Consider the following 13409-nt stretch of genomic DNA (forward strand, 5'->3'; position numbering starts at 1 on the left):
TCTCTGTCAAACAAATAAATAAAATCTTAAAAAAAAATTTTTTTTAAAGGATTTAGATAAACGTGCTATTGTGACAGAGACGTATTATGTTGTCACACTATTCAAAAACGTTGAAGATAAAATTCAACTAGAAATACCTAACATTTGTACAGTAACTAATGACAGAGCTTTATAAACTATCTGAAGTGTAAAGAAGGCAAAGAGAACAAGCAAGTTCAAGTAGCAGCCCTTCCTCAGCCGAAGCCACTATCTTGCCAACGCTGTGATGCCTGTCCGGCCCCGTTATTATTCTTTGACGATGTATTTACACATCCATTAATAGTATGCAGTCCTGCTTCCTGAACTGCAAGACTCTACAGAAATGCGGTAATGTACTTTGGCAACCTGCCTTTTGCATTATTTTTTAGACTTAATCATTTTATAGATATTTATATAGATAGATAGATAGATCTATCTATCTAGCTATATATCTATAAATCTGTAAATATTTATAGATATTTATAGGTCTAATTCATTCATTCTTACTGCTACATGGCTTCCAGTACATAAATATACCATCATTTATTTATGAAGGAATTCTGTGAAGAGAACATTCCATGGGAAAAATTTATATTTCAAACAACAGCTTTTCTGGTAAAAGCTCTCGAGTGCTCTGGAATACTGAAACAGAGGAGTCCGCTATCCGTAGGAGTTTGCTACGGATTGACCAAAGTGTTCTAGGACAAACGCAGCTGTACTTTATTTGCTAAAACCCAAAGAAGCACAATTTGTGCCCACCTTAAAATATGAAATGACAAGAAAAGGTAAAAGGCTATAAAAAGCACGGAGATGTAAAAGCTAAAATGCAGTCACTCTTTCTTGAAAGCTCACCTCATCTGCTCTTCGAAGAACGCCAGTAATAACCTACAAACATTAAAAAAAATTATTATAAACAACGTGTAGTTCCCTTATCAAACAAGAATTGGATTCAATTTTCATGGATCACAATCTTGTGTCTGTTCTCTTCTTAGAAACTGTGTCAAAAGATGTACTGGCTCTTAAAACATACAGTGTTCTGCAGAGGGATCAGAGCAAAATTAGATTGGATTCTTGACCTAAGATCAATAGCCCAATAAAGGCTAAGATGAAATAATTACAAAACCTCCACATTATATTAGCAAGATTGTTCTGCGTTCTCTACACTGGATACAAATGTGAGGTACACAGCGATCATACAGAGCGGCCTGGGTCGCACTACACACACACACATACACACACACACACAGGAACAAAAGTCACACTTTGCTACACACAGAGAAGTCTGTGCTCTATGAAGATTTCTCATCCAGGAATATGAAGACAAGGGGAACAACAGCCCTCTTTTAAAAGATATTTTTAATTTCAATTTGTACATGATGGTTTTTTATTTTTAAAATATAATATCCATGCCTTGCATTAGTGGTGAAAAAATACCTGAAGAAGGAAATGCTTTCTCATCATCCCACATGCCGGATAACCACCATGAATCAGTTGCTTACGTTTTGGCATATTTCCCTCCAATCCTTTTTCATTCAGCACGTATTTGTATATGACTGAGATCATAACAAATACACAACTATACCAAATATATAATTTGGTCTATTTCTTAAAACATTTTGTGAAGTAAGGACGGACGCCAATCCTCTCCCTTCACCTCCTGCCTCCGTGAATTTCTGCATCAAATGGGGCCGCCATGAGGTCTACTTCGTTCTGTGTTGGCATGCTATCAGTATTCTTCACACTTCATTAGAAAGCCATATAAACAATTACGGGATCATTAGCACAGCCTTTCTAAAAGCAGCTTACTAAGGCTCACATAATTACTAAGTCAAACATAGGACACTGCTCTGTCTGCTGTTAGCTCCGGATCCCTCCACACGGAGGAAACCATTAGATGGAGGCAGAAGGCCATCAGAAATGAGGCCCAGCTGTGAGCGACGGCCCACAGGAGGGGAGGACGGAGCAGTGGGAGGGGCACCCGCACAGGGCTTTCCAGGGGTTTCCAATTAGCAGCCCTCGAAAGAGCACAACTAAGGCAATGCACTTATTGTCCTCATTGGACCAGAATAAGCATTAAGGACGTGAAAATTTAAAACAAAGGCAGATACACACATCTGAACTTGTAGATCCCTGCCTCTAACCATACTATTAAGAGAGAACATTTCACGCAATGGAAATGATGTGAGAATAGAAGCATTTTTTCAAAAGAAGGATCTAAGTTTATTTTATAAGAACCATCCCTCGTGATTAAAACTGATTCCCTAACTCCCTAACATACAGGGCTACTCCATCAGTCCCCAAAATATAAAAAGCTTATCATACCCATCACCATATCTTTTCCTTATTTATTCAATTTTATCCAACTTAAATTTGATACAACAAAAATCCTCCTATATGTTGGGTATAAGGTTTATACAAAACAAGAGAATAAAAGTGCATGACAGAAATGTAATGCTACACCTGTTTCAGAGAATAAGAATCCTAAAAAAATAAATTACAAAGAATTTCCTTAAATTATAAGCACTTTATGCCAGTGCTCTAAGATCTAATTTCCATTTTCCTCACCTTCAAAATGATTTCAAATAGAAAAACAGCCATACCTCCTGCAATGTCCCATCTCCTCCCGCAACAATGATCACATCTGTGTTTTCCATCAGTTCCAGGAGTTTCTTGGCTTGGCCCTCATAATCGGTCTGAAATACAAAAGAAGTCTTTGGTAAATTTGCCAGCCTAGGGCCATAAAATCAAAGATTAAAAAATATGGGACATTTTCTTTACAGTCTGACACAGTCTTTCCTCAAATTCTACATAATTGATAGACACAAAAACTCAGTAGCCATCAAAGCAATCATGTACACAGTTCTGTACTGTTTAGAACTGGAAGGGACCTGAGAAACCATCTTTAACCTTTCTTTAAAAATAAAACCCAAACCCAGTGATCTGTGTCCACTTATACAGCTAACTAGTCAAAGGACTCATTTCCAGGCCAGTGCAGATTCTATTACACCATTTACCCGGCCCCTTTCATCTGAAAGCAGGAAGTCAAGTGTATATGCAAAGAGAGAGACACAGATGTAATGAAACAAGCACAGATTTGGGAGCCCAAGAGACCCAGACTAAACCCCAACTCTGCTACTTTTCAGCTGAGTGGCCTTAAACTCTCAGGACCTTAACTGCCTCACCACTGAAATTATGTGTGTTGGGGTTGGGGTAGTAACAGCTTCCCAATAGTACTGTTGTAAAGCAGTGTATGAAGCAACTAGCAAGGAAACCGTTCAGGACCGGTACTGTACTTCAACGAAAGGTTGGGTTTTGCTATGATTATACAATAAAATACAGGTGTGACTCAGAGTAGTGACAAAATAGTACCTAAACCTCACTATTTTTATTAAGAGTATTTCCTCTCAGATACATATACAACCTTCAGTGACTCTAAGCTGCTGCCCCTATAACCAAACAGTAGATTCTAGAATGCGTAATGCAGCTAACACTAACATAGGAAATATCCTCTCCTACTGACACTGTACAAGACACACTAATAGACAAAAACTGAAGATCTGAATTACAGATGGGCTAAAGCACCTGAGCACAGTTAACGCAGAGTAAAAAGGAAGTCCCTAAACATACACCATGAATTTTACAAGGAATTATCTCACTTTTATTCTAAAAGTGAAAAGACTGGCTTTATAGTTACACATTTGCAAACAGTAAATTTTTTTAAGAATATATGTCAATCAGATTAAAAGGATGGTTTGTGAGTACCCAAAATAAGCGATGGGTTTGGTACGGGTTTGCTAAGAAAGAGGCATTTCAGACTATCCTCAACTACTTTGACATTACTAGATCAGGAGATACAGGAAACCAGATGGATAGTCTATCTGCTCTTCAGCAAGGCACCTGGTAAACTATTTGATGACACCCATGGGGACAAAATGGAGAAATGTGGCAATAATGTGCTAGAATACAAGTAGATTAGTTAGTTACCAACTGAAGGTCTGTGCTGCAAGTGAGAAGCTCAGGGCGGTGACATCAAATTGCAGGTAGATTCCACAGTGGAACCCAACTCCAGGCTTGAACCCACAACTCTGAGAGCAAGACCTGAGCTGAAATCAAGCATCGGATGCTTAATGGACTGAGCCACCCAGGGGCCCCAAGCCTTTCTCTATACAGGGCTATATCAACAACAGAGGTGAAATGTGTATATGTAAATGACACTATTTTTAAAAACGGACACTGGCCTCCTGACTATTCCTCAAACGTGCCAAGTCCACTCCCACTTCAGAGTCCTAAACGTGCAGCATCCCCAGCCCAGATCCTTTCCGCCACATCTGCAGGACTTACTCATTTGCCTCAGGTCTCTGCTGAACAGCCATCTCCTCAAACCCGTCTCTCCTGACCTTCTGAACTAAAGTAACTCCCATTACTCCTGGTCCCCTTAATCGGCTGGACCTTTCTTCACGGCCCTCACTGCCATCTGACAAACCAGGTTTCTGTATCTGTTTCTTTTATCTGCATCTCTCCCTTTCCCACTTTGAAGAGAAGCTCTTTGGGGACAGATATGAAAAGTTTATTTTCTTCAGACTATATCCCCAATAACCTAGAACAGGACTTAGCTCACAGCAGGCAGTCAATAAATACTAGCAAAAAAAAAATTAATAAATATAATTACACAAATGAAAGAACCAAAATTCAAAAATACTTTGACAGATTTAATAGGCCATAATTTAAAAGATTATAGGGATAACCTATTTGAGGCTCTGGTGTTAAGAAGAAAATTGCAGGTCATCTGGGTGCTCAGTGGGTTAAGCCTCTGCCTTCGGCTCAGGTCATGATCTTGGGGTCCTGGGATCAAGTCCCGCAACGGGCTCTCTGCTCGGCAGGGAGTCTGCTTCCTCCTCTCTCTCTCTGCCTGCCTCTCTGCCCACCTGTGATCCCTCTCTCTGTCAAATAAATAAATAAATAAATAAATAAAAAGAAGAAGAAGAAAATTCCAAATGCAGCAACAAAGGAAGGATTAAAAAAATAGTAGCCTTATGATATTGAATAAAGAAAAGTGAATGAAGACAATAGGTAGCATAACATGACATTATAAAACTGTTACTTCTGCTGGATATGATAATGATACTGAAGTTACATAGAAAAGTAGCCTTTTTTTTATTTTTTATTTTTTATTTTTTTTTAAAGATTTTATTTATTTATTTGACAGAGAGAAATCACAAGTAGGCAGAGAAGCAGGCAGAGAGAGAGAGAGAGGAGGAAGCAGGCTCCCTGCTGAGCAGAGAGCCCGATGCGGGACTCAATCCCAGGACCCTGAGATCATGACCTGAGCCGAAGGCAGCGGCTTAACCACTGAGCCACCCAGGCACCCTTTTTTTTTTTTTAAAGTGCACACTGAAGCATTGAGGGGTAAAATGACATGATGTCTGTAATTTACTTCAGAGAACCCAGCCATCAAGTGAAGACGCCTGCTGGGGACCCCCATAAGCCAGACACCAGCAGCCTCGACCTACAGACGTGTGAGGCAGGCCAGCCCTCCTCAGCTGTGCCACTGAGGAGCCCAGGTGTGACCAGCACCAGGGCAGCTCTCAACAGACTGCAGACCAACAGAATCTGAGGCACAGAAGGAGCTGTCAAGGCAGTTATGTAGCTGTAGATAACTCATATAGAAATCAATACAGCCAATAATGACAATAAATATTAATGGATTCAGGGACCCAATAAAAAGACCAAAAAAAGACTGGATCTTTTAAATACACTGTTTTCATGCCTCACCAATAATGCATCTAAAATATAAAGATATTAAAAAGGCTGAGAGTAAAGGGATAAAAATATTATACCAAGCAAAACTCAGCCAAAGTAAGCTAGTAGAGTCACTAAGAACACTAGGTAGGATAGACTGTGGCCGAGGTAATACTGGTGCTAAAGAGAACCAGTCCAGAACAGGGTCAAAACTCGAGAAGAATAAAGCCATGTAAAACCTGAGAGCATCTACTAACATCATCTCAAAATATAAAAGGCAAAAATGAACTACAGAGAGAAACAAAAATCCCCAATAACAGTGGGAGATTTCTAAAAACTCCCTCTCAACATAGTTAAAGCAGAAGAAAAGATCACTAAGGACACAGAAGACTAGAACCACACAATGGACAGACCTGACTTACTGGACATGTGCAGAACATGGTACCCAATAATGAAAACAAAACACATGCTAGGCCATTAAAACAAGACTCAAGAAAGTTTCAGAAGCAGGAATCGTAGAGACTACATTTGTTGACCATAATGCAATTAAATAAGAAATCATTAACAAAGAGATAACTAGAAAAACTTTGTATCAGGAAATCTAAAAACGAGTCTAAATAAATCATAGGTCAAACAAAAATCATGATGGGACTTAGAAAATATTTTTAAATGAATGATAATGAAAATATTATACATCAACACTTAGAAGATGTAGCTGAAGCAGTAGAGGGAAATTTATAGCTTTCAATAAATAGGAAAAGGGTGAAAAATAAAAAAGCATCCCAGTTAAGAGGTCAGAACAGAACAGCAGAAAAAAAATCCAAATTAAGTAGAATGAAGGAAACAGAAAAAACAGACTAGAAATTCATGAAACAAACATAAATGAGAAAATGAACAAGCCAAAAAATGATTCTTGGCAAGGATTAATTGACATATCTCTCTATAAAGGTACATGGAGGTATATATCTCTCTATAGAGGCTATAGAGAGAAAAAAAGAGAGGGCACAAATAAACAATATGAAGAATTAAAACGAGATACTACAAATGTAACAGAAACTTACAAGTTAAAAAGAGGAAATTATGAACTTGATACCAATTAATTTGAAACCTAGATGGAAGCAACAAATTCCTTGAAAATGTTGCCTTATGAAAATTAATTCAAGAACAGAACCTGACTACTTCTAGAACCATTAAGGACATTTAATATACAAAATAGTTTCCCCTCAAAGACAGCTCCAGGTTCAGATAGTTCAATCTGAGTTCACATGAACGAACATTCAAGGAAGAACTCTTTTTTTTTTTTTAAAGATTTTATTTATTTATTTGACAGAGAGAGATCACAAGTAGGCAGAGAGGCAGACAGAGAGAGAGAGAGAGGAGGAAACAGGCTCCCCGCTGAGCAGAGAGCCCCATATGGGACTCGATCCCAGGACCCTGAGATCATGACCCGAGCCGAAGGCAGCGGCTTAACCACTGAGCCACCCAGGCGCCCCAAGGAAGAACTCTTATGTAACCATCTTGGGATCGCTCACATGTGGAGTCCGTAACGTGTACTACACGCACTCACTTCAGTGTTAGTTCTCTTCCCCTTTCTCCCATCCCTGGACACAGACAACAGGAAGACCACATCACAGACCAGTTGGACAAAGGAGTTCAAGGCTTCATGGTAACTGGACTAAATTACCTTTTCATCTCTGATTTCATGAAAGAGTAATATTAAAAATAAACCACAGACTTAGAAACATGACGAGAGTGATTTTCACCAAATGCACATACCTGTGTATACACCAAACTCATCACTTAAAAGTCAACAAAGTGTGGAGTCTGGAGCGTTTTCTATCTAGCACATTTCCTTCTAACTTATTTTTGTCCCCTTTTTCTCTTAGCTAAATATCGCAAATTCTAGAGCTTTACCATTGAAAATTCCTCCCCAGAGAGAAAATGTTTACTTGTCTGTGGAGCTACCAAGAAATTAAATTAACTACTCAAAGTGGAAATTTTTTTTTATTTTCAGGAAAAGAATTCCTACAGCCATAACTACTTTCATCTTCCAAGAGACAATAATTCCGCACTCCAGCTTTCAGATGAAAGGAATCAAGTTCATGCCTCCATCTAATCTTCTTCTGAAAATAAAAAGCTGACAATGCTTTGAAAAAAAAAAAAAAAAAAAACCGCTTTTATTAACTATCAGAACAAAACACAACGTTGATTTCTCTGTTCCCAGCTTCTTACGTTATAAGTGATTTCTGCTATAAAGTCAAGAGAAGAGAGTAAGTTATAAGGAGTGGTAGGTAGCTCAGATAAAATCAACACTGTGGAGTATTCTTACCTTAACAACAGTCACATCCATGCCAGATAAGTGTAAAATCGGGGCAGCATTTTTTTCAAATAGAGTCCTTGCTTTGCTGTAGACAAAGGAAAAAACACAAAAATTTTGACACAAGCTCTCAAGAGGAAGAAGAGAAAGCCTAACCACCTTCACTAGAGTTGAACAAGAAACAGCCTGAGAAACACGGGTTTCCTTCACTCCTGCAAGCACAGGAAGGCAAACAACAGGTCATTGGGTTCTACGGGGAGAAATGGAGACGCTACCACTCTGGGGCCTCCAGGAGTTTACCTTCTAATACAATTGGCTCTCACCCATCTGGGATGCTTGCAGTTCAGTCTAGTTCCTCTAGAGAAGAACGTGACAGTATATATGGCCCCACTCAGGACACAATGCTTGAGTCATTCAGCAAGTATTTATTGAGCACCTACTACGTGCTAGCCACAGGGGTGGGAGCTAGGGATACAACAAGACAAAGCAGACAGAAATACCTGCAACTAAAGTAGCATGTAATAAGTCCTCAGAGAACTTATTTATATTCCAGTGGTAGAGGGAGGAAGGTGTATTTAACATTTTTCATGTGGCCCAAGGGAATATATTGAACCCCACAGAATACGGATTAATTCTAACTCAGTGGATACAACCTTTGAGGGAGAAACACATTTTTAACGATTTCATATACTAGAGGTATCTCCATTTCTTGAGTTTCAAACCTGTCGTGAAAGCCCTGGAGAAGGAGCAAAATTTTTTTCCATGAAGGCAGAATTTCTGCTACAAAAGGCAAGGTTTCAACGTGTCTAATGCAATGTTAGGAAAACCGGCAGCTTGTCTGAAGCTCACAGGCAAAGTTGCATCCTTCTCTCTGTGGCCCCATCACTCTGTATACATCTTTGTTAGGAATTTCCATATGGCATGACAATCAATGATTTGCAGGACAGTCTTTGGGATGAGACTGGAAGCCTTGCAAAAACAGACACCAAATCTTATAATCCTTGAGTCCCCCAGCCTCTAGAATTATGTCCGCACACTGAGAAGATACTTAATAAGTGTCTGATGAATTAATGCACTAAAGCATGAATAAATGAGCTTGCCCCAGTGCAGACATGTAAATTGTGCAGGAAAGGAAAGGACAGGATTGTGAAGTCTTGTGAGAAGAGAAACAGTTAAAGAGCACTTTGAAGAGAGAGAGAGAGAGAGAGAGAGAGAGAGTGTGTGTGTGTGTGTATGTGTGTTAGAAGCACTGTACACATTGCCCTGACAGTGACTCTTGTCCAAATCAGGTCAGGAGTCAGAAACAGGGCCCAGGCATCAGGGGATGCAAAAGTAGCAAGTAGTCCCCAATGGCACGGTCTCAAAGTTGAACATACCAATCAGTGGACCTGTTTTTCACCCAGATATTTTCAACTATCACATCAGAAAACAAAACAAAACAAAAAAGTAGAACATTTGAAACCACAGCGAACATGTAACTTTCACATCCACATTTATTCAGTCTTCTTTCAAAGATTTTTAAAACCAGTGATGCAAGTTTAGCAGAAAGACATACGAAGGTAGCTAATGAGGAGCATGCATAGTCACGCACAAACCAAATTCAACATTCTTTAAAAAGAAACAACCACCAAAGGGCAGACAGAAGCACACACAACATTTCTTCTTAGGAATTAAAATAGAAATGGAGAAACTACTGGACAAATTTTCACACAGACCGTTCAAAAAAAGTACCTCAAACCAAGGGCCTACCTGAGCATGTTATAAGGAAATTACACAAATACCCCTGCCCTTTCTCCTGACCTGAATTCTTACTAGAATGAACAGAAAAGGCTAAATGAAAATTCCCCCTTTCCAGCTCACCACAGGTGGGGCTTAACCCAACAAGGAAGAGCTGAGCTAATGACAGTACAAACGTTTCTCCTTCCAGGCTTGTTTCCATTACTGGATTGATAAGAAAAGATCAGTTGGAGGTAGATCCGTTCTGAGAAACAAAACTCTGGACAAGTCTCCATCGGCTGTATTAATCATTTACAACACATCTGTAAGCTCCTCCAAGTTAAAGAAATAAGGATTTGAACATTTGGGCTTTTACTCACATCTTTATGTGATCCCACGCTATGGAAAACCTCTAAAATTCTACTGTTCCATATAAAAGACTGAAAAGCAAGTGTTACCAATAAGAAATGCATTATTTATTATATAATTAAAGGTGAGATAGCACCAGAGCTAAATAAAAGCTTTATATATGTACCACAATTTCTAGGTTCACGTACACACAGAAAAATAATTACTTCTTAATGTATTATTTATTAATGCTAAACACACAGTTATCTTATTTCTTAAGGCGCCTATGTAGTTTTAAACCAGTACTACATAATGAAATAGTTACATGATGAATTATATATTATGTTTCAGAGTAGAGCCGAGATGACAAAAATAGTGCAATTAAATAGTGAAAGCTTTAGGGAAAAAAAAAGATGCCGGAGAGCTTCAGAGTGGCTCATACCCAGAAGCATGGAGGGATTCACCTTGCTAAAGGGGACAGTAACTTTAAAGACTTTCCCCGGCCTCACCTTTAAAGATAAAAATGTACTTTTAAACAGTAATCCACCTTTAAAAATGCCAACACATTTACATGTAAAAATATAAACAGAACTTAAAACTGCTCTAAAAAATTGTTTTTTAGAGTTATTATCCTTTGTAAGTAGGAACTTAAAGTAACAGAGTACAGCTTAAACAAACTGCCATACATTTTTCTTTTTCAGAATTAGCTGGTTCCTAACTAACTAGGTCTCTAAAGGAATAGGACCTGGCACAGTAACATTAAAGTAGGCAGAGGGAGACACACAAGCACTTTCAGGAAGGGTGGGGAAGCAAAGTAGGGAATGTTCTGAACCTAGCTGACATGTCAGTAATAATCACAGTAGCTTATACTCCTTTCCTCCAGTGCTCACCATGAAATGGAAATGTAAACACATCGTAGGCATTATCTCACTTAATCGCAAAGGCACCTATTCCATACGGTAATTTTTTAAGGTAGGAGCCATCACTTTTCCCATTTTACAGATGAGGACACTGAGGATTTAAGTAGTTCCTATAATATCACAGAGCAGAAGAATATCCAAGGCCAGTCCTTCAAACCCTGGAGCCCACAGTTCTCTGGTAGCTGCTGCCACAGGCCACCATTGTTTAGTTATCTTGGATATTTTGATTGTGTGGGGTTAGAACCTGTTCATTTGTTCGTATTGCTTATTAAACAAGAATGATCAATAGGCATTAAGATTGATGTTTACAGGTGGGGAGAGGTGGCTCTAACAAAGCCAGTCAATTAGGCAGAATCACAGAGCCAGTTCAGACAATCTGTAGGTAAATATCTTAAACTGCAGAATTTAAAGTAAGGTGTGGTGTGCTTGGGTGGCTCAGTCGGTTAAGCGTCCAACTCTTGATTTCAGCTCAGGTCACTGTGAGATCGAGCCTGGTGCCAGGCTCCATCCTGGGTGTGGTGCCTGCTTAGGATTTTCTCTCTTTCCCTCCCTCTCCCCCTCCCTGCTCATTCTCTCACTCTATCAAAAAAGGAAAAAAAAAAAAAAAAAAGACATGATTTCTCCTTATTATCTGTAAAGCCACATTCACTCTCTCAAATTATTGGAGAAACTTCTTTCAGAATCCCTGCGTCTTACACAAGACCACCAGTTATAAGCTGGTCCCAACTAGTCTTTCTGTTGTGTTGTTCTTAATATCTTGATGTCATTTGACAAAGGTCTTATAGAATCCAATGTAGTACATATTTTTTTTTAAAGATTTGATTTGACTGAGAGAAAAAGAGAACGAGAGCACAAGCAGGAGGAGCGACAGAGGTAGAGAGAAAGGCAGGCTCCCCGCTGAGCAGGGAGCCCAGGACCCTGAGATCATGACCTGAGCTCAAAGTAGACACGAAACAGGCTGAGCCACCCAGGCACCCAAGAATCCAACCTAATACACGGTTATTAATTTTCCAATCCTCAAAAAAGACAAAAAGAAAGGTTCTGGTTGCTAGGGATAATCAAAGGTATCACTCCCCTCCCCACCTCAGACAACCTTTTCATTCTATTTTTAAAAAATACTTTTTATGTTTTAAATGATTTCTTCTAAAAGCCTTCAAGGTCTTTTTTATTCACCTTTCCAACTGAAGGAGAACTGCAACAGACACTGAAACACATTTTTGTTTGCCTGTGGTACTTTAAAATTTATAGACTTTATTTTTTAGGGCAGTTTTAAGTTCAAAGCCCAAATGAACGAAATACACAGAATTTCCATGGGCCCCTAGCCCAGTTACACACACACACAGCCTCCCCCACTTTCAAATCCTGCACCAGGGTGGGACCTCTGTTATAATAAATGAACAGGAATACATGATTATCAACCCAAGTCCCAACTGTTCTTCACACCTGAATTCCCACAATTTCCTCACACAACTCTTCCAGGCCAGCTAGACAAGGCCGCAGACTGGCCTGCAACACAGCAAGGGAGAGAACTAGTTACTCTGGTATTCATATTCACACACACACACACACACACACACACACACACACACACACCAAGAGCTATTTTCTTAGGAAGATTGAATGTTCTTCCTCTGCTGATCTCCAAGACCTAGCTCAAGGTTGACTCCTTTTGGAAAGAATGTTTCTGACTTCACAAGCCCACAATGTTTTGGCCATCATGGAACATCCTGGAACAGAGAAGGCCCAATCATTTACACCACAACAGCAGGAGCTGTCCCCAAGCAGGTAAGACTTACCTGAGAGTATTAATTCTGGGATTTTTTTTTTTTTAATTTATTTAGAGGGGAGCAACAGGACTCAATCCCAGGAACCTGAGATCACAACCTGAGCCGAAACCAAGAGCTGGCCGCCCAACTGCCTGAGCCACCTAGGCACCCCTAATTCTGGGATTTTTATTAAACTTCAATTAGACAAGTTTGCCAAGCATCAATTAGCTTTACAGTTCTAGCTCACTAACCACTATTTCTCCATCACAAATTAATCTCATTGCTAGACAAGTACGGAACCTACTTCTTCCGACTCCACACAGTCCAACTAGCTTCCTAATATTCTGTGACGTTTCCCCCCTCAGGACAACTGAGCATGTGACAAATCACACACTGAACTACCCTCGGCAAGCAGCAGGATTGAGAAAAACCGTCGCCTTCTTCACTTGTGCGTTGGGAGGAATGAGTTGATTGCCAAACACCTAAAAAGGAAAAAAGCAAAGTTTTAAGAAATATTCTTTTGTTCAGTTAGCAATTATATATATTCTTTCATTCCAAAGGAATTTACTTCCAGGAGACATGGCA

At 39.4% G+C, this 13409-nt stretch overlaps 1 protein-coding gene across 4 annotated transcripts in view; it reads right to left on the reverse strand.

Moving 5' to 3' along the window:
* Positions 1 to 13409, reverse strand: part of AGK (acylglycerol kinase) — a 72867-nt gene that overhangs the window by 32351 nt on the left and 27107 nt on the right. For all 4 annotated transcript variants that reach the window (XM_032303904.1, XM_032303903.1, XM_032303906.1 and 1 more), the window contains exons 4-7: positions 13227 to 13306; positions 8087 to 8162; positions 2619 to 2711; positions 871 to 903 (exon numbers count right to left, since the gene is read on the reverse strand). In XM_032303904.1, the coding sequence (XP_032159795.1) occupies positions 871 to 903; positions 2619 to 2711; positions 8087 to 8162; positions 13227 to 13306 (282 nt within the window). The remainder of the gene's footprint in view (positions 1 to 870; positions 904 to 2618; positions 2712 to 8086; positions 8163 to 13226; positions 13307 to 13409) is intronic.

The sequence above is a fragment of the Mustela erminea genome, chromosome 11 (assembly GCF_009829155.1).
Source record: "Mustela erminea isolate mMusErm1 chromosome 11, mMusErm1.Pri, whole genome shotgun sequence".
Lineage (NCBI taxonomy): Eukaryota > Metazoa > Chordata > Mammalia > Carnivora > Mustelidae > Mustela > Mustela erminea.